This window comes from Panicum virgatum, chromosome 6N, assembly GCF_016808335.1.
Source record: "Panicum virgatum strain AP13 chromosome 6N, P.virgatum_v5, whole genome shotgun sequence".
NCBI lineage: Eukaryota > Viridiplantae > Streptophyta > Magnoliopsida > Poales > Poaceae > Panicum > Panicum virgatum.
In genome coordinates this window covers 49,132,458-49,153,222 of record NC_053150.1, presented here as the reverse complement: position 1 = coordinate 49,153,222, position 20,765 = coordinate 49,132,458, and the positions used below count along the sequence as shown (strand labels likewise).

The window sequence follows — 20,765 nt, the reverse complement described above, 5'->3', positions numbered from 1 at the left end:
GCCCAGGATCACCGGCCCAACCAACGCGGCCGCAGATCTCGCCTCCCCCTCCGTTGCTGCCTGCCATATCGCTCCCTCATCAGCCGGCCCACCCAAACCCCGCCCCGTGCCGCTGCGCGGCGGTCGGACACTCGGACGGGACGGGCACGGCGCGGCTCCCCCTCCCCGACAAACGGCATCCCGTTTCACCTCGGTAGATCCGCGCTGCTGCTCCGCTGATCCCGCCCGCCCGCCCGCCCGCCTCCCTCCGTCTCCCACGCCCCCGCCCGCCCAGCCTTTATTACTCCCTCCTCTCCCCTCCCACTTCGCCAGCAGCGGCGGCAGCGCAAGCGAGCGAGGCGGGCGCTGACACGCCACGCGGAAACCAGCAGCCATCTCCGCCCCCCAGATCGGCGGGGATCATCACGCGGCGGCTCAGCTCAGCTCCGGCCTCGCACGCGAGATCCAAACGGGGACACCCCCCGCACGCCTCCCCAGGCGCGCCACGCCCTCCCCCACTTTATTACCCCACCCGAGAGCGTGCCTCTGGCCGCGCTCGCCTGCCGCTTGGAAGAATAGGCGCTTCCCCCTTCGGTTCGGCTCCTTCCTCCCCCTGCCTGCCTTGTCCGGGCTTGCCGAGCGGCGGGTGGGTTGGTTGGTTGGCGTCGGGGAGGAAGAGGAGTCGACGATGGAGGGGCGGGTGATGCGCCGCAGCGTCACGCTGGCGGACCAGCTCGCCGCGGTCGGGCCGCCGCCGGCGGTGGGTGCGGCGGGGTCGTGCAACCTCCGCGACCTGCTCAAGCTCCGCGACGGGGACGACCTCGCGGCGGGGCGCCGGGCGGCGGTCACGCTCGCCTCCGCCATGGCCGCCGAGAGGCAGGCCTCGCTGCCGCCACCCTCGTCGTCGTCCGCCGCCGCAGCCGCGGCCGCGGCGCGCACCCTCCTCGACATCATCCGGGACGACCAGCAGCCGCCTCCCGCCGCCGCGTCGGGGGCCGGCGCCGGCGACCCCGCCCTCGTCCGCCGCGCCGTGTTGCTTCCCGCCCCGAGCACGGCGGCCTCCCCGTTCGCGCCCGCCGAGGCCGCCCCTTCTCCTGCTCCGCCTCCGCCTCCGCGGCCGGCGAGCCAGCCGCCCACGCTGGTGGCGGCGCAAGAGGAGGTGGAGCAGGGGGAGAGGGTCTCCCTGATGGCGCTCCTCGAGCAGACGGACAGGCAGTGGAGCGCCGGCGCGGCCCCGCGCGAGGAGGACTTGGCGGAAGCGGAGGCGCCGGAGCTGGTGGAGGACGACGCCGACGCCGACGCGGAGCCGGAGGCCGCGGGCAAAGGGGTGGTCGCCGGGTGCTGCTGCGTGTGCATGGCGCGCGCCAAGGGCGCGGCCTTCATCCCCTGCGGCCACACCTTCTGCCGCCCCTGCGCCCGCGAGCTCCTCGCCGGCCGCAGTCGCTGCCCGCTCTGCAACGCCGCCATCGTCGACGTCCTCGACATCTTCTGACCCCGGGGCCCCTCGCCCAACCATCCCCCCGGGCCCCGGCCGGCGCTGCCGACACCTCGGCCGGCGAAATGCGCTCGCCGACGGATCGGCCAACCCCGCGACCGCAACTGAAATAGGATCCAGACATAGATAGATCTCTCCTCTCTCAATCAACTCTCCCCTTCCATGCCCTGTTCTTGTGCTGCTGCTGCTGCTGCTGCGATTGTGAAAAGACTAGAACATGTTCGCGACTTCAATTAAAGAGCATCACCTGCTGCAAAAATTGCGACTAATCAGCATTTCCGTCGTGCACATTTCCCGTCTCGCCTACTTTCCCAAATCCAGAAACCATGCTGGATCAAGCACAGGTTCTTGACACCCAATCAGTCAGAGTGCGCGCTACCGTGGCCGGTTAGCATCGGTTTTGACCCGGGGTTAGTACCACTGCAATTACTCCCCCTGCTGCAGTCCAGCTAGCAAGGACGCACTGTTTGAAGATCTCCGTCGCAAGGTGAGTCTACTCTCCTAGTCGAGATACCGTGCGCGCAAAATACAATTTTTTTTAAATCGCTTGCATGGTATATTAAATGTAACCGAAAAATAAATTGCATTATACAAATATACTGTAAATCGCGAGACGAATCTAAGCAGCCTAATTAGGACGTGATTAGACACTAAATTGCTACAGTAATGCTGCAGTAAATATGTTATGATGATGAATTACTTGGAGTCATTAGATTCGTCTCGTAGTTTACAAACGAGATCTGTAATTAGTTTTGTAATTATTCTACATTTAATACTTCAAATAATAAAAATTCTCTTCCAAACATACAAAGTGATGTAAACACAACCTTTATTACCGCTCCACTCCGAGCATTTCCACTGCATGAGTCCATTTACTGCAGGCTTGCAGCTCAGCTCCCCATCCATGGATGAGCGCCTGGAATTGAGATTTAGTGATATTTCACTGTGACATTTTCGGTTCCGAATCTGTGTCCGAGCGTCTGCCTGTGCATGTCATTGTCTCCATTTTTTTTCTCCGCTTTGAGGTTTCAGATTTGAACATTTCAAGGCCCTGATTGGAGCGCGCGACGTCACGAGGTATAAGAAAAGGGAAAATTGGCTATGTAGCACGGAAAGATAACGACTTTAGTAAAATACCACTAAAAGCATCCGGCCCCGTAAAATATCACTTAAAGTTGAAAACATTACCTGAATCTACCATCCCGTCACGGTAAGAGGAAATGTCGTCAACGCCGTCCAGGTCATCCCGTCTCCTTGTTAGCTGGCCCGTGGGAGCTAACGAGGTCGCCTTGCCGCTGCCGACCACCGCTCGCCCTTCGCTCTGCATCCCCACGATGGCGCCTAGTCACCCGCCCAGTCAGCACCGTTCCCTCGCGGTCTCGCCTCTTCTCTCTTTCTCTCCCTTCGGCTCGCCGCCGAGCCATGGAGGCTCTGCCACCGGCTGCTGGTTCGCCCGTCCCCCGCACTGTGCGGGCCCCGCGACCTCCTGCCGTTCCTCCTGCTCGCCACGCTGCACGGGCCTGCGGGACACGATGGCCTCGACCTCCTCGTCGACGCTGTAGTCGAAGGAGCCGCCAAGCAAGTAGGTGCGCCGGCGCTCCGAAGTCTAGCGGACGTGCCCCTCCTCCCCACGCGCGCTGCTCCCTTGCATCTGGGCCGCCCCTGTAGTCCAACGCCGGCGTCCCGCCCCTGCAGACTAGCGCCCGGCGATCTGCCCCTGCAGTACAGCGGCCGGCAACCCGCCTCCTTTGCAGCACCCGCTTCCCTCTCCGATTCTTCTCCACCGAACAATCAAGATGCTAGCAGCTGCAGCCCTTGCAATTTCTCCCTCCCTCTCACAAACCAGCGTGCATCTGTTCGTGTTCTTCCACGGCTCGCCCGATTCGCCGTCCCTAGATGCAGCCGGTCGCAGCCACGAGCACCATGAGCTGCGTGTCGCCGACTTGCACCCGTTCCACCCGTCCTCGTCACCGTTACATCGCCGGAGCGCCACCGCCGTGAGGAGCCGAGCACCGCCGCTTCCCTTGCACCGATTCGTCGTTCCCGCTGCACGCCGGCGAGGACTGACGCCACCACGTGCACCTCTCGCCAAGACGCATACAATCTCCGGGTCCTCGTCGCCCATTAGCCACCACAGCGCCGTCCCCGCTTGGACATCCTGTGCGTCGGCCGCCTCCTCCGATTCCGGCAGCCACGTTTGTCCCCCGCCCCTGGTAAGCACTCAACCGAGGTCACCACATCCTCCTCTTTCCATTCCCCAGCTCGACCGAGCCCCTAGATCACTAGAACACCGGCGGGCTCTGTGGCCAAGGCCGCCAGTCCGCCATGGCTGAAAGCTTCAACCTTTTTGTGATAAGGCCCTCCGAGAAGGTGGCGTTAGCGGCGGGTGCGGCGGCCCTGTTCGCGACGGCGTCCGCGCCGGCGGCGGGACGCGCCTGCTCGCGACGCCGTCCGCGCGCCGAGGCCTAGCACCACGCCCCTGTCACCGCGACGGCATCCACGTGCTCCGGCCATGGGCCCTGCTCGCGACGGCGTCCGCGCCGGCAGCGGGGCGCGTCTGCTCGCGACTGCATCCGCGTGCTCCGCCCCAGCGCAGGCGGCCCGGCTGCTTCGCGCGCTGCCTCGCCACGACATGCGCTCCATGTTTCTCGCGCGCGGAGGCCACGTCGCTCGTCCCTGCGTTGGAGGCGGCGCCATTCTTCCCCACGGGGGCCACGTTCTGCCTTCGCCAACGCCGGCCGGTCCGTGGAAGAGATGGCGTCACTGACTTAACTGACAGAGTGCTACATTCGGGTAACGTTGGAGCTTTTTAGTGATATTTTACGGTGCCATATGGTTTTAGTGGTATTTTACTAAAGTCATCGTCTTTTGATGCTACACAGCCAATTTTCCCATAAGAAAAATCCACGGGATAAGATGGAGAGGGTTTCATATATTGGCGACGCCGACCGATGGGCTCGACACTTATGTCAACTTTGGAAAAACTCCGTAAGATGGAGAGGGTTTCATATGTTGGCGACGCCGATCGATGGGCTCGACACTTATGTCAACTTTGGAAAAACTCTGTCTCTTATACCAGTCTTAGTGGGAGTGTCATCGACATAGTTATTAAGACTGGAAACTTAAGAACTGTGCCAGTAGAGTGTCATGGTGATGACACCCCTCTCATATTTCATGACACTACTCTTTCCTCTCTCTTCATACTATTAGCATATATTAGTAAATTTAATGTTCATAACACTTCCATACCACTGAGATCGGGCTTATCCGCCGCCGGGGCGCGTCACCTGCGCAAAGCCAGGCACTCGTACACGCAACCGTAGATAGAAGCAGCAGCAAAGCCTTCGTCTGGTGCGGTGGTGCCGACCCGACGATCAACGGAACGGGTACGGGACGCCCTTTTTCCCCGTCCCCAATGGGGCGCACGGATGGAATGGGTTGGTCGCCGGCACTTGTCAGTGCGGATGCCGCGCGCGATGGGTGGCGGTGGAGCCGGAAGGCGCGCACAGGGCGCCGGGCCGTGTGTCTCGGCCGCGTGTTGCGTCCTCGGCGTCTCGTACGCGGGTGGTGGTTGGGTTCCTGACTCCCGGTTGGACGAGCGGCTCACCGCTCCTCGGCACGGCCACCAATCCCCAACCGCTCCGGCGGCGGTACCACGGCCTCGGTTCGGCCGGGTACGAGGTTGGAGGAATGTTCAGGTGGGGGAATCGGAGATCTTTCGCCGGCGCTGGCGCCGCATGGCCGGCTCACCCGCCCTGCCAAACCACACCGAACCCAGACGCCCGCAACGGCCGCCGGCTCGCCAACCGGATGGGCTCTGGCTGCTGCGGCGGCGGCGGCGGCGAGAGCGAGAGCGACGGGTTCCGGCGTATCCTATGCCAAGTAAAGCAACGACCTCACGGTGCCGTGCAGGTGCAAGCCGAGCCGATCGGCGGCGTCATCCCGGTGGTTAAGCTAACTCGACCGCCACACGACTTGATTACAAGTACATGATCTTGCAAAAAAAAAGAAAGAAAATCATCAGTGTTGGGCTGATTTGGGCACTGCCGCCCGTTTACTGGTCAAAGCACAATCAGAGCAAGTATAATAAGGCTGAGTCAGCCGGCTGAATAGAGTACACGTCAGAAAAAAAAACATGATGTGGCAGTGAGAGAACAGAAGAGATAGAACGGGCCGGCGCTAAACTCTTCGCCCGGCTGAGACGCACCACGCCGCTCGTTCCCAGCCGGTTGCAGACGAAATTGCCGACGCTTCGCTCCCCACCTACCTTCCTTCTCGATCTCGTGCGGCACCTGCTCGCACGCGCCTTCCCTCCACTCGCCTGTTCGCGCCTCCACTCGCCCTCCAGCTCGCCCGCGCCTCCCTCCGCTCGCTCGCCCCGCCCCTCCGTTCGCCCTCCCGCTCGCTGGTGCCTTCGCTCGCCCGCGCTGCCGCTCGCCCGCCCGCGTCGTCCTCCTGCTCGCCCGCACCGCCGCTCGCCCGCGCCTCCATGGACTCGCAGCAGAGCGCGTGGAGCAGGAACCAGAAGGTGCCCGAGGCGGGCGCCCGCACCCCGGCCGCGGCCCCGTCTCCGCCCGCGGAGTTGCCGTCCCCCGACAACCGCGCCGACGAGCGCCGCAGCTGACTCTGCGGCAGCAGCGACTTCATCATCGCCGCCGGCACCCGGATCTGGCTCTGCCCTCCGAGCTGTATGGACTCAGGTATGGCCACAAAGATGTAGCCACAATGGATGATAGTCTTCCTATGTAAAGCATTAAATACTAGTATGTTTGATACAGCCTACCTCGCAGCCAGCTTGTTATATTCACATGCTATATGTGACATGGCAGAAGCTCTCAGTCGGCAGTCGGCTGGCTTATTAGCCATGCTCAGCAAGGTGCTGTTGCAATCTGCTGATGCTCTGTACTGCACTTGTTTTTTTTTCTCAGTTCATACTACTATCGGATTCCCCGGATTTCAATCATGCAGCGCGGGGTTTATCTGTTCTTGGTTTTTTTTTGGTTGCCATCGCGAACGCCGACGGACAGCGACAAGGGCGTGTGGAGAAAGGCGCGGGCGCGGCCAGCAGAGCCAGAACGAACGATCCAAGCGCAGAAACGAAGCGATGGGGGTTTCCGGCCGGGTCTGCGGCCGCACGGTGCTCGCGGATTTGGAGGCTTGCGCGCGGCGCCGGGTGCGGACAGGGGACAAAGGCTTCGGCGGCTCGGCACCGGCACGCGAGATTCCTGGAGTGCGCAGGGTTTCCTAACAGGTGGGAACCGGTCCGGTTTGATAGGTTACCGGTCAAACCGGTCCGGTCCGGTTTCGGTTTTGGCCAGTACCAAACCGGCCCAAATTCAAAATTTAAATTTAAATTCAAAAAAATGAAAAAAAAAATTCTAAAAATACTTCAAGGTGCGACGAATTTAATGGTGTCAAATTTTATCAAAAATTCGTTCATTTAGTATAGTTTGCGGGGATTTGAAGTTAAACAAAAAAATGTGCATACAAAAGTATACAAATACAATGTAAAAGTAGTACAAAAGAGGATTGGAGGGTTTATTTAGACTAAAATATATTATACAAACATTTATTTAGTATACTTTGCGGGCATTTAAATTTAAACCAAAAAAGAAAAAAAATTGAATTTGACCGGTTACCAGGCAAACCAGTCAAACCGGTCGGTAAACCGGTACGAACTGGTTGAACTGCGCCTTTTGAATTCAAATTTGAATTCCACCGGTTCCGACCAGTAACCGGTCAAACCGGTCCGGTAAACCGGAACCGGAGCCCGGCGGTTACCAGTTAACGGTTGAAGCGTCCCCTCATAAGAGAAGACTTAAATGTGATACAAAGCACCAGTCCCAGGAGGCTGATGCCACATTTATTACATCAGATGGTTCAAAACCGTACAAACCTTGGAGGACACTCGATACAGATAATGATAATAATTAACCAAGCTACGACATAACACCAGACCGCAAACCACATGGGGTCTAACACGGGCTCAGAGTATTGCGACAGCGGCGGCATCTCAACAGGGCCGGTTCCACAGGCAAGGTTGGGTGTAGAACGATAACCCTACTCGGCGTCGTCAGGTACGAAGTCTGGGTCTTCCTCTGTAAAAAGTAAGAATGGGGTGAGTACAAACGTACTCAGCAAGTCCAACCACACCCACGGAGGGGGTTATAACAGAATAATATGCATAGGTAAATCAAGGATAAGGTTATGGTTTAATTTGCAGAAAAACGATATTTTATGCAGGGGTTTGTTTTACGGAAAACCTTTTAGAAATCAGTTTTTGCAGTAACACAGAATTCAGGTTTTAAAACTGCTACCGGACTCCCCGTCCGTCGTAGCACACGGCACAACTGCCGGACACAAATCCAAAACAACTCACACCAGCCCATCCCAATAAAACACTAGTTATGTGACCACACCAGTAACTCGCCCAATACCGTGGGCACGGACTATTCGAATAGATTCTTAACTCTGCAGAGGTGTGCAACTTTACCCACAAGTAGGATACCACAACTCGAACACCGTCGTGTCGGTGTAGATCCCAACATAGCCATTACCCACCATAGCTAAGCCTGACTAGCCATCACGGGATGCACCAAGGGGTCATTGACCGTTCACTTAGGTATAACCGGGCATAAGTCACTCGGGGCTTATCCCTTTTCCTTAGTCACCCGTTGCTCTCAGCTCTCCTGATGGCTATCACACCAACTAGTGGGATTTATGCTACGCCGTTGCACCAAGAGTAAAGTCCTAAGCGTTCTAATATCGATTAACGTCCAAGCAAAATCAGACATTAATCTAGGTGATCAAGGAATGGTCATCACAAATCAAGGGGTGGCTATCCAACCGTGTTTTCATGCAAGTAAAACATATGCGACTTTATAAAACCGGCCATTGGGTTGTGTTTATAAAAACTAGGACAGAAACATGCATCAAAGGATGGGATTGAACTTGCCGTCTTCGTAGCCTTCGGGGAAGTCCTGTCCTTCGGGCTCGGGGTCGCGAAACTGGTCCTCATTCTCCTGCTCACAGTACTGCTCGTTGACGGGCTCTCCTTCGTTCACTCCGCGGTCTACAGCACACACAACAAGCATCCAATCAAAACAAGATCTATCGTTGAGCTCGAATCGGAATCACATAAAATATAAAGTACGAAGTATTATTTTCGAGTGGTTTCCTAATGGCATGGCCAAGACTTGGTTATGAGGGGCGTGGTAAAGTTTCGGGTTGATCAGAGGTTGTTTGTTACATGAAATGATAAGTTTTATAAAGGTTTGTGGGTCGGTTAAAGGGGTCAGGGGTCTAGTTGAAATTAATCCGGAGGGGGTAGGGGCCTGGCTGTAATTTTTGGAAACATCTGGACTAGTCTGGAAGGTTCAGGGGCATATTTAGAATTATGTTTGTAGGTGGAAAGGGTTTTCTTGGAATTAGAACAAAGGGCAGGGTTCTTTTTGGATAAAGACCATAAGTGGGGGGGTCCTTTATGGAATAGAGGGAAGGGGGAGGGCCTAATGGCAAAACTACCATCTCCCTCCTCCCCCTCGCACTGGGAAACAGGGGAGGCGCCCCGTGTGTCGGCGGCGGCCGATTTGGCCGTCCTGGACCACGGCGGCGGCCGGGAGTGGGGGGGGGGGGGGAAGGGGCTAGGGCACTTGGGGTTCGATTCCCCGGCTCACCTCGGGCTGGGGCGGCGCTCAGAGGCGGGGCGACGCGGGCCGGCGGCGGCGGCGCCACTAAAGCGGGGCGGCGGCGTTAGCACTGGGGAGGGAAGGCGGCGGTGGCCAGGGAGGTTTGAGTGTGGAGGAGCGGCGCCGTTGGGGAGGCTTTTATAGCCGTCGAGAGGCGGTGGCGTGGTGGAGGTGGGTGGCGGCTCGGCGAGGCTTGCGGGCGGGAGTAATGGCGGCGGCCGCGTTAGGTTGTCGCGGAGCGGCGTGCAGCGGCGAGGGCGTCGAGACCGCCCACTGTGGCACGTGGAGGGGAAGGCTGGCGCTAGCCTTGGCGCGGGCGGCGAGGCGGCGGCTCTGTGGCAGCAATGCTGCTAGGCGTCGCGCGGCGCGGCGGCTGCACGCGGGCACAGGGCGAGCGGGGCCGGGGCGAGGCGCCAGCGGCGGGCGTCGCGACGTGCGGCGGGGCGGTGATGGCGGGGCGCCGGTCAGGCGGCCGCGTCGTGGCGCGCAGGGGCGAGGTGGCGCGGCGGGTGCGCGCGAGCGGCGCCGAGCGGGGCAGCGGGCAGCGGGCGGCGCAGCGACGAGCGGTGCGCGGCGCGCACGTGGGCACGGCGAGGCGCGCGCTCGCGTGCACGCGGCGTGGCAGGAGCAGCAGCGTGCGCGCGTGCGCCGCGTCGGTGTGCGCGGTGCGGGCGGCCGTGTCGTGGCGGCGTCGCGGGCAGCGGCCGGGAGCGGGGTCCAGGGGGCGTGCGGCCGTGCTCGGGGAAGGACGGGCGCGTGCGGGCATGCGGGCCAGGGCTGGGAGGCAGGGAGGAGGGCCGGGCACGGCGGTGCTCGGGCGCAGAGAGAGAGGGAAGGAAGGAAGGGAAAGAAAGAAAAAGGAAAAAGGGTAAAGAGAAAAAAAAAAGAAAAAAAAGAAAAAGAAAATAGGAAAAAGAAACGAAGAAAAAAGAAAATGGGGAAAAGGGAGAGAGAGAAAAAGGAAAAAGGAGGGGGAGGGGCGGTGCGCGCCAGCGGCGACCGCGGCTGCGGTCGGCCACGCGCGGCGTGCGGGACGCGGGAGGTGGGGCACGCGGTCGGAGGAGAGAGGGAAAAGGAGGGGGCGGGATTCGCGGCGGCCGGTCACGACGCGTCGCGTTGGATGGGGAAAGAGATGGGATGTAGATTGAATTCGGGTGTCGGGTTGTTCGGGAGAGGCTCCGGGAATTTAGGATTCAGGGTTTAAGTCGAGCTCAACGATAAAAACCCCTTTTAGCGCATGATTTAATTTGGTGAGTTTTCGGGATGTTACAAACCTACCCCACTTAAAACGAATCTCGTCCTCGAGATTCGGCTGATTCCTAAACAGGTGGGGAAACTCCTTCTTTAGAGCGTCTTCGCGTTCCCAGGTAGCTTCTCCCGCCCCATGTCTGCTCCACTGAACTCTGCAAATCCGTACTTCGGAGTTTCTAGTCCTTCTGGTGACAGAGTCGAGGATCTTGACCGGTATTTCCTGATATCGTAGGTCTGGCTGTAGATCTATCGTTTCTACTGGCACATGCTCTGCCTCGGGTACCCTCAAACATCTTCTTAGCTGCGAAACGTGGAATACTGGATGTATATCCGACATTTCTTCTGGCAGTTCCAAACGGTATGCTACTGCTCCAACTTTCTTCAGAACTCGATATGGTCCAATGTACCGAGGGGCTAATTTTCCTTGTACCTGAAATCTTCGGGTTCCTCGAATGGGTGACACCTTGAGATACACAAAATCCCTTGGACTGAAACTTATTTCCCGCCTTTTCTTGTCAGCGTAACTCTTCTGTCGGGACTGGGCTGCTTTCAGCTTTTCCCTAATCTCGGCCACCCTTTCTTCTGCTTCCTTTATGAGGACGGGCCCGACTAGAGCACGTTCTCCAACTTCTGACCACATCAGAGGGGTTCTGCATTTCCTTCCGTAAAGAGCCTCGAACGGCGACATGCCCAAGCTTGCCTGATACCCATTGTTGTATGAGAACTCGGCATAGGGTAAACTCTGTTCCCAATCTTTGCCGTAGGTGAGAACACATGCTCTTAACATATCTTCCATAATCTGATTCACCCTTTCTGTCTGACCATCTGTCTGCGGGTGATAAGCGGAACTAAAGTCTAGCTTGGTGCCCATAGCTTTATGCAAGCTTTTCCAAAATCTAGAGGTGAACTAGGTCCCTCTATCTGAGACGATTCGACTGGGCACACCATGCAACTTTACTATATTTTCCACATAGAGCTTGGCTAGCTTCTCTCCGCCGTAGTTGGTCCGTACGGGTATGAAGTGAGCCGCTTTAGTGAGTCGGTCCACTATTACCCATATGGAATCGTGTCCTTTCTGGGTTCTGGGCAGCCCTACCACAAAATCCATTCCTACTTCATCCCATTTCCAAACTGGAATGGGTAGGGGTTGCAATAATCCTGCCGGCTTCTGGTGTTCAGCTTTGATTCTCTGGCAAGTATCGCAATGGGCGACAAATCGTGCAATATCTGCCTTCATCCCATTCCACCAATATTTCTGTCTTAGGTCCATATACATTTTGGTGGATCCTGGGTGGATGGAGTAGGCCGAGTTATGAGCTTCGTCCATGATTATCTGTCTGAAGTCTCCCTTCTGGGGCATATAAATCCTATCTTTATACCATAACGTTCCCTTATTATCCACTCTAAAGTCTGGTGCCTTATTTTCTCCGGTCTGCCTCCGGATTTCCATCAGTCCCTTGTCCGCTCTCTGGGCTTTCCTGATTCTTTCTTCTAGAGTGGATTGAACGTTCAGCACTTGGCTGGAGCCTCGAGGGACAATGTGCACGTTTAATCGCGCCATTTCCTCTTGTAAATGGTCATTCTTGGGCCCATAGGATTTCCGACTCAAGGCATCAGCTACTACATTTGCCTTTCCCGGGTGGTAATGAATTTCCAAATTATAATCCTTGACTAATTCTAGCCATCTTCTCTGCCTCAGGTTTAGGTCTGGTTGGGTGAAGATATACTTCAGACTTTTATGATCGGTAAAGATTTCGCACTTATTTCCAATCAAATAATGCCTCCAAATCTTAAGTGCGTGCACTACGGCTGCAAGTTCCAAATCATGAGTTGGGTAGTTTTGCTCATGGGTTCTGAGCTGACGGGAAGCATATGCAACGACTTTCCCATCTTGCATCAATACACAACCCAATCCTTGTCGGGACGCATCACAATAGATGACAAAATCCCGATGAATATCCGGCAGGGTTAGCACTGGGGTTGTCGTCAATCTTCGCTTCAACTCCCGGAAGCTTCTTTCACACGACTCCGTCCAGGTGAACCTCTTCTCTTTCTTGAGCAGCTCTGTCATGGGCCGGGCTATCTTAGAAAATCCCTCAATGAATCTCCGATAATACCCAGCTAATCCGAGAAAACTTCTAATCTCACTGACATTGGTTGCTGCCAGTTGGAGACTGCTTCGACCTTCTCGGGATCCACTGCTACTCCTTCCGCGGTCAAGATATGACCAAGGAAAGCTACTTTCTCCAGCCAGAACTCACACTTGCTGAATTTGGCGTATAGCCTATGCATTCTCAGCTTCTCTAGAACTACTCTCAGGTGTTGCTCGTGCTCCTGAATACTCTTTGAGTAAATAAGTATGTCGTCAATGAAGACTACAACAAACTTATCTAGCTCGTCCATAAACACTTTGTTCATGAGGTTCATGAAATAGGCAGGTGCATTTGTCAGTCCAAAAGACATCACTGTAAACTCAAACTGCCCATACCGGGTGACAAAAGCTGTTTTCGGGATGTCGCTTTCCCTGATCTTGAGCTGGAAATAACCGGACCTCAGGTCAATCTTGGAAAAGTACCTGGCTCCTTTTAACTGGTCAAAAAGATCATCGATCCTGGGGAGAGGGTACTTGTTCTTAATGGTGACCTCATTTAGTGCCCGGTAATCTACACATAGCCTCATACTTCCGTCCTTCTTTTTGACGAATAGGACCGGGGCTCCCCAAGGAGACGAACTTGGCCTGATGAAGCCAATTCGTTGTAACTCCTCTAGTTGTTTCTTTAATTCTGCCAATTCGGAGGCTGCCATCCTATAAGGTCTCTTGGCTATGGGGGCGGTTCCAGGAACAAGGTCAATGACAAATTCTATGTCCCTATCTGGTGGCATACCCGGAAGTTCTTCGGGAAAGACATCGGGGTACTCATTCACTACTGGGACTTCCTCCAAGGACTTGGCTTCCATGCTGAATACCATCGGGTTTGCTCCACTTTCCCGGGTATGACAGGTCACTCGGACTCCATCTGGGTTTGTTAGGTGGACTACCTTGTCCGTGCAACCTATGAGGCCATTGTGTTTGCTTAGCCAATCCATTCCAAGGATCACATCTATCCCTTCTGACTTAAGTACTACTAGATCTGCTAGAAACTCTACCCCACTTAAATTAATCCTCACCCGTAGACAGCCCAGTTGACACCTGATGTCTCCCCCGGGCGTCCGGGTCAATAGGGGTGTCTTTAGTAGTACTGTAGGTATTTTATGTTTCTCCACAAAACTCGAGGATATAAATGAGTGTGATGCTCCAGAATCAAACAGTACTGTTGCAAGAGTTGAGCTGACTAGGTACTCACCGAGTACTACGCCCTGAGCTCCTTGAGCTTCCTGCGCGTCGATGTGGTTGACGCGGGCCCGTCCGAAAGACTGCTGGGATTGCCTTTGCTGATTGTTGTTGTTGTTGGTGTTGCCACGGAGGGGCACTTGGTTGGCACCGGTCAGCACTGGCTTGGGTTCATTCACTGTGTTGGAGAAAGCTGAAGTGGCTGGCTTGTTCTTGGCATAAGGGCAGTCGGCGATGAAATGCCCTGTCTCTCGGTAGTTGAAACAGGCTCTCACATTGCTGTTGTTGTTGGTGACTTGGCTCGCATTACTCTGTGGGGCCCTCATGGTGTTCTGGCTTCTGAGCTGTGTGTTAGGGGCCCGTGGTCCTGTCACTTGGGACTGGGTTCTGTACTGCATTGGGGCTTGGGTCCTTGGTGCATTGTAGCTGAAACTTCTGGCCTTCTGGGGACGATCCTGCTGGCGGGCCTTACTCTCCAGGAACTTGCGCTTGTTATCCTTTCTTTCATCACTCTTGGCCTTCTCAGTGAGGATTGCCTTGTTCATCAAGGTGTTGAAGTCAGGATAGATCTGAGGGGTGAGCAGGGTCCTGAGTTCTGGATTTAGTCCCTTCTTGAACATATCCTGCTTCTTCTCGTCGTCGTTCACCTCTTCTGGTGCATAGCGAGCCAATTCCATAAACTGGTGTGTATACTCTTCTACCGTCATATTCCCCTGCTGAAGTGCGCGGAATTCATCTGCCTTGCGCTTCATGGTAGCTGAGGGGATGTGGTAGCGGCGGAACTCTCTCACGAATTCATTCCAAGTGATGGTGGAGGCATCTCTGGCAGCAGCGCAGTAATTTTCCCACCAGGCTAAGGCAGTCCCGGTGAGTTGATGTGCTGCCAGGAGGACTTTATCTCGATCCTGGCACCCAAACGGCTCGAGCTTCCTCTGGATCACGCGGAGCCAGTCATCTGCGTCCAAGGGGTTGCTGGATCCGGCAAAAGTGGGTGGCTTGGCCCTCAGAAAAGCTGTTAGCTTGTCATTGAAGGTCTGCTCTCGTGGCTGCCTGTTCATTAGAGCATTGGCCAGTGTCTCCAGTATGAGAGTCTGGTTATGGATCACTTGTGCCAGGTCCACGAAGGGTGGTGGTGGTGGTAGCTGTGCATCCTGATTTTCTCCTCTGCCCTGACTCACTTCTTGTTCTTCCTGAGGATGGTTTTCTCCGTTAGGACACATTCCTGCATCAGCAGCTGTAGGGTCCCTGACACGGGAGGCCCTCGTGATGCTTCGAGAAACCATCTGTAGATTGGGTAGGGTTTTGTGAGATTGAGATTAGGTGATGTTTAAGTTGTTTAATTCATATTTTTGAAAAGGCAGAATTAACCTTCTGCCGAAAGGCACACACACAACAAGCACACAACAAGACAAACAAGCAACCTTCAATAAAGCGAGGCAGGGTACAACACGGGGACACAACTAGAACGCGTACTACACGTCCGGGTACAGGTTCAAACTAGGGATACAACTTAAACTGAAAGGGCTAGAAGGGTACAACAACAGGGTAGGGTTGGACATTCTACTCGCGGGGCGAGTCTTCTTCTGGGGTGGTACGCGCTTCCGGGGAAACAAATGGCTCGTCGTCCTCCGGGTTCCCGTTCTCTTGGGGCTGAGCAGCAACTTCTCTTTCTCTGACAGCAATAGACCCTTCGGGGTTCTCGGGTAGGGCTCGAGGGCTTCCAAAGAGCGTTCCCCATCCTATGACGGGTGTCCCAAGTAGAACATGGTCTTCTCCGATGGCCGGAACTGGGGTCCCACTTCTGGTCCATTCTTGCATGCGTCGGTCTCGGGCTTGTCTGAGGCTCTCCTGTGCAACCGCTTCACTGCTGATCGCAGGCTGCGGCTCTTGCCTCGGCTTGGGCTGCTCGGACTTGCTGAAGCCTCACCGCGAGTTCAGCTTGCTCAGCGCGATGGGTCTGCTCCCTCAGCAGGTGGGCTTGTTCATCGAAGAGCTGATCCAAAGCGGCTAGGTAGTTAGCCACTTGGTACAGAGGGTCCTCTTCATGGCGGCGGCGTTCCAGACTCCTCATGCGAGCTTCCCAAACAGGGGTTCTGATGGCCGGCGGGAAGAACCTCATTGGTGTGGGTGCTAGGTGTTCTTCGAAAATCCGGCACAGGTAGCAGAGTGTCTTCCTGATAGCCAAGGGGTAGGTGTCATGGTGCCTAAACCCTGTAGCAGTCACTCGCCATGACTGGATGTCGGGGTAGCGGTCACTTCTGGCGACAACTAGAATCACCCTGCAGCGGAGAGTGCCATGATGCTCGTACTCTCTGCTGTAGTACCTTGGGCGTTCCGTGACTCCAAGGCTTTCCAGGGCATTGATCAAGAGGCTGGGGAAGCCAGGTGCAGCTTGGCAGTCGCCCTGGGTCCATCCTTCCTCAGCCATCTGAAAATAAAGATATGGTGAAAAACTTGCACAATTAATTGAGGTACACAAAGGGGGTAGATGACATTTATTATTGCAACATGGTGGGGTACAACTTCATGGGTACACGATTATTAGGGCAAAGGTTCTAGCTTGGGGCTACTCCTATCATGGGGACTCTTCCTCGACCCTAAGAGGACGCTTCTTCAGCGGGAGGTACTGATCCATCATGTCATCTTCGGTCTGAGTTCCTTTTTGTCCCAGTGAGTTTCTTCGGGTTCTTCTTCTTCAGTCTGAGTGCCAACGTCCCAATGGGTTTCCATGGGTTCCTCCTCTTCTTCGGCCTGGACGCCTACATCCCATTGAGCCTCTTCGGGTTCTTCTTCTGCGTCTTCCTCTATCCATCCACCTATTCCCCAGCGAGCCTCGTACCTCCGCATCCGAGCTTGGAGAGCGGCTAGTGAGTCCTCGGCGCGTGTGGCTCTCGCCTTTTGCTCTTCCAGTTCTTCCTCTTTTTCATCCATTTGGACTTGGAGGGCGGCTAGGGAATACTCGGCATGTACGATCCTCGACCGTTGTTCATCCAGCTCCTGGGTTGCCTTTTCTGCTCTGTGGACTTGCTGCTTCAGTTGTGCTGCTTGCTCGCGATAGAGCTCATCCAGGCCGGTGAGATAGATGGATAGGTGGGAGACCGTGTCTTCTAGGTCTTCTTCTTCTCTTCCAAGTCCTCTCATCCTGGCAATCCATGTGCGTCCTCTTCCTTCAGTCGGCGGGAAAAATCCCATAGGGGTCCTCTGAAGATGGTGCTTGTAGATCACACGCAGCTGTCGCAGGGCTTTACGGGCGGCTTTCCGATAGGTGTCTGGGAAGCGAAAACCTGTGGTGGAGATGAACCAAGGGTCCACATCAGGGTAGCGGGTGCTCCTTGCTATGAAGGTCATCAGGTCACACCGAAGAGTGCCCTTGGAGTCGTACTCTCGATAAAGAAACTCTGGCGGATCCACAACTCCAATGCGTTCCAGGCTGAGTATCAACAACTTAGGAAGGCCGGGCTCTGCGAAACAGATTCCGCCGATCCATCCATTGTCAGCCATCTGGACAGGGCAAGAACCAAAGGTAAGTATCCATGTGAGGAAAGGATTAAGGATAGAAAAGTCCTAAGGTGAAGGGTCCTGAAAACGGGTTTCGCCCCTAGGGTCACGTCCTACGGCCAACCTACGGCTCTGATACTACCTGAAGCGTCCCCTCATAAGAGAAGACTCAAATGTGATACAAAGCACCAGTCCCAGGAGGCTGATGCCACATTTATTACATCAGATGGTTCAAAACCGTACAAACCTTGGAGGACACTCGATACAGATAATGATAATAATTAACCAAGCTACGACATAACACCAGACCACAAACCACATGGGGTCTAACACGGGCTCAGAGTATTGCGACAGCGGCGGCATCTCAACAGGGCCGGTTCCACAGGCAAGGTTGGGTGTAGAACGATAACGCTACTCGGCGTCGTCAGGTACGAAGTCTGGGTCTTCCTCTGTAAAAAGTAAGAATGGGGTGAGTACAAACGTACTCAGCAAGTCCAACCACACCCACGGAGGGGGTTATAACAGAATAATATGCATAGGTAAATCAAGGATAAGGTTATGGTTTAATTTGCAGAAAAACGATATTTTATGCAGGGGTTTGTTTTACGGAAAACCTTTTAGAAATCAGTTTTTGCAGTAACACAGAATTCAGGTTTTAAAACTGCTACCGGACTCCCCGTCCATCGTAGCACACGACACAACTGCCGGACACAAATCCAAAACATCTCACACCAGCCCATCCCAATAAAACACTAGTTATGTGACCACACCGTAACTCGCCCAATACCGTGGGCACGGACTATTCGAATAGATTCTTAACTCTGCAGAGGTGTGCAACTTTACCCACAAGTAGGATACCACAACTCGAACACCGTCGTGTCGGTGTAGATCCCAACATAGCCATTACCCACCATAGCTAAGCCTGACTAGCCATCACGGGATGCACCAAGGGGTCATTGACCGTTCACTTAGGTATAATCGGGCATAAGTCACTCGGGGCTTATCCCTTTTCCTTAGTCACCCGTTGCTCTCAGCTCTCCTGATGGCTATCACACCAACTAGTGGGATTTATGCTACGCCGTTGCCCATTCAACGGTCGAGTGGTTTGCACGATAAAGGAGTTAGGTGAGATGACACACCAACTCGGTCCTTAGACATGACAAGATGGATATCTCCCTTCTTTGCCCTGCCACACAGGCATAAGCACACCAATCGGCAATTCACACAGAAATGCCATCCATCCCGTCCAAACTCATCTTTCGAAATCCACGTTTTGTCCCTTCCCACACGCACACATTTTCTTTATCAAATAAATTATGTTAAGAGTAAAGTCCTAAGCGTTCTAATATCGATTAACGTCCAAGCAAAATCAGACATTAATCTAGGTGATCAAGGAATGGTCATCACAAATCAAGGGGTGGCTATCCAACCGTGTTTTCATGCAAGTAAAACATATGCGACTTTATAAAACAGGCCATTGGGTTGTGTTTATAAAAACTAGGACAGAAACATGCATCAAAGGATGGGATTGAACTTGCCGTCTTCGTAGCCTTCGGGGAAGTCCTGTCCTTCGGGCTCGGGGTCGCGAAACTGGTCCTCGTTCTCCTGCTCACAGTACTGCTCGTTGACGGGCTCTCCTTCGTTCACTCCGCGGTCTACAGCACACACAACAAGCATCCAATCAAAACAAGATCTATCGTTGAGCTCGAATCGGAATCACATAAAATATAAAGTACGAAGTATTATTTTCGAGTGGTTTCCTAATGGCATGGCCAAGACTTGGTTATGAGGGGTGTGGTAAAGTTTCGGGTTGATCAGAGGTTGTTTGTTACATGAAATGATAAGTTTTATAAAGGTTTGTGGGTCGGTTAAAGGGGTCAGGGGTCTAGTTGAAATTAATCCGGAGGGGGTAGGGGCCTGGCTGTAATTTTTGGAAACATCTGGACTAGTCTGGAAGGTTCAGGGGCATATTTAGAATTATGTTTGTAGGTGGAAAGGGTTTTCTTGGAATTAGAACAAAGGGCAGGGTTCTTTTTGGATAAAGACCATAAGTGGGGGGGGGTCCTTTATGGAATAGAGGGAAGGGGAGGGCCTAATGGCAAAACTGCCATCTCCCTCCTCCCCCTCGCACTGGGAAACAGGGGAGGCGCCCCATGCGTCGGCGGCGGCCGATTTGGCCGTCCTGGACCACGGCGGCGGCCGGGAGTGGGGGGGGGGAAAGGGCTAGGGCACTTGGGGTTCGATTCCCCGGCTCACCTCGGGCTGGGGCGGCGCTCAGAGGCGGGGCGACGCGGGCCGGCGGCGGCGGCACTGGGGAGGGAAGGCGGCGGTGGCCAGGGAGGTTTGAGTGTGGAGGACCGGCGCCGTTGGGGAGGCTTTTATAGCCGTCGAGAGGCGGTGGCGTGGTGGAGGTGGGTGGCGGCTCGGCGAGGCTTGTGGGCGGGAGTAATGGCGGCGGCCGCGTTAGGTTGTCGCGGAGCGGCGTGCAGCGGCGAGGGCGTCGAGACCGCCCACTGTGGCACGTGGAGGGGAAGGCTGGCGCTGGCCTTGGCGCGGGCGGCGAGGCGGCGGCTCTGCGGCGGCACTGCTGCTAGGCGTCACGCGGCGCGGCGGCTGCACGCGGGCACAGGGCGAGCGGGGCCGGGGCGAGGCGCCAGCGGCGGGCGTCGCGACGTGCGGCGGGGCGGTGATGGCGGGGCGCCGGTCAGGCGGCCGCGTCGTGGCGCATAGGGGCGAGGCGGGGCGGCGTGTGCGCGCGAGCGGCGCCGAGCGGGGCAGCGGGCAGCGGGCGGCGCAGCGACGAGCGGTGCGCGGCGCGCACGTGGGCACGGCGAGGCGCGCGCTCGCGGGCACGCGGCGGGGCAGGAGCAGCAGCGTGCGCGCGTGCGCCGCGTCGGTGTGCGCGGCGCGGGCGGCCGTGTCGTGGCGGCGTCGCGGGCAGCGGCCGGGAGCGGGGTCCAGGGGGCGTGCGGCCGTGCTCGGGGAAGGACGGGCACGTGCGGGCAGGCGGGCCAGGGCTGGGAGGCAGGGAGGAGGGCCGGGCACGGCGGTGCTCGGGCGCAGAGAGAGAGGGAAGGAAGGAAGGGAAAGAAAGAAAAAGGAAAAAGGGTAAAGAGAAAAAAAAAGAAAAAAAAAGAAAAAGAAAATAGGAAAAAGAAACGGAGAAAAAAGAAAATGGGGAAAAGGGAGAGAGAGAAAAAGGAAAAAGGAGGGGGAGGGGCGGTGCGCGCCAGCGGCGACCGCGGCTGCGGTCGGCCACGCGCGGCGTGCAGGACGCGGGAGGTGGGGCACGCGGTCGGAGGAGAGAGGGAAAAGGAGGGGGCGGGATTCGCGGCGGCCGGTCACGACGCGTCGCGTTGGATGGGGAAAGAGATGGGATGTGGATTGAATTCGGGTGTCGGGTTGTTCGGGAGAGGCTCCGGGAATTTAGGATTCAGGGTTTAAGTCGAGCTCAACGATAAAAACCCCTTTTAGCGCATGATTTAATTTGGTGAGTTTTCGGGATGTTACAACGGTCGGGAAA

At 55.8% G+C, this 20,765-nt stretch overlaps 3 protein-coding genes across 3 annotated transcripts; 2 read left to right on the top strand and 1 right to left on the bottom strand.

Annotated features, from left to right (window-relative positions):
• Positions 1-299: 299 nt before the first annotated feature.
• Positions 300-1,762, top strand: LOC120680295 (translation initiation factor IF-2-like). Its single transcript, XM_039961909.1, has one exon. The coding sequence runs from the start codon at positions 668-670 to the stop codon at positions 1,469-1,471; it is 804 nt and encodes a 267-aa protein (XP_039817843.1). The 5' UTR covers positions 300-667; the 3' UTR covers positions 1,472-1,762.
• A 1,000-nt stretch (positions 1,763-2,762) lies between these two features.
• LOC120677519 lies at positions 2,763-4,625 on the top strand. The gene is made up of 2 exons (XM_039958665.1): positions 2,763-3,687; positions 3,832-4,625. The coding sequence occupies exons 1-2, from the start codon at positions 3,271-3,273 to the stop codon at positions 4,285-4,287; spliced, it is 873 nt and encodes a 290-aa protein (XP_039814599.1). The 5' UTR covers positions 2,763-3,270; the 3' UTR covers positions 4,288-4,625.
• A 4,838-nt stretch (positions 4,626-9,463) lies between these two features.
• LOC120678274 (arabinogalactan protein 1-like) lies at positions 9,464-9,928 on the bottom strand. Its single transcript, XM_039959409.1, has one exon. The coding sequence runs from the start codon at positions 9,926-9,928 to the stop codon at positions 9,464-9,466; it is 465 nt and encodes a 154-aa protein (XP_039815343.1).
• Positions 9,929-20,765: the final 10,837 nt, after the last annotated feature.

Bases quoted from the DNA above. Each gene is read 5' to 3' on its own strand.
- LOC120680295 (XM_039961909.1), top strand. From the start codon at position 668: ATGGAGGGGCGGGTGATGCGCCGCAGCGTCACGCTGGCGGACCAGCTC.
- LOC120677519 (XM_039958665.1), top strand. From the start codon at position 3,271: ATGCTAGCAGCTGCAGCCCTTGCAATTTCTCCCTCCCTCTCACAAACC. The intron at 3,688-3,831 runs GTAAGCACTCAA...TTTTGTGATAAG, and splicing joins ACGTTTGTCCCCCGCCCCTG to GCCCTCCGAGAAGGTGGCGT.
- LOC120678274 (XM_039959409.1), bottom strand. From the start codon at position 9,928: ATGCCCGCACGCGCCCGTCCTTCCCCGAGCACGGCCGCACGCCCCCTG.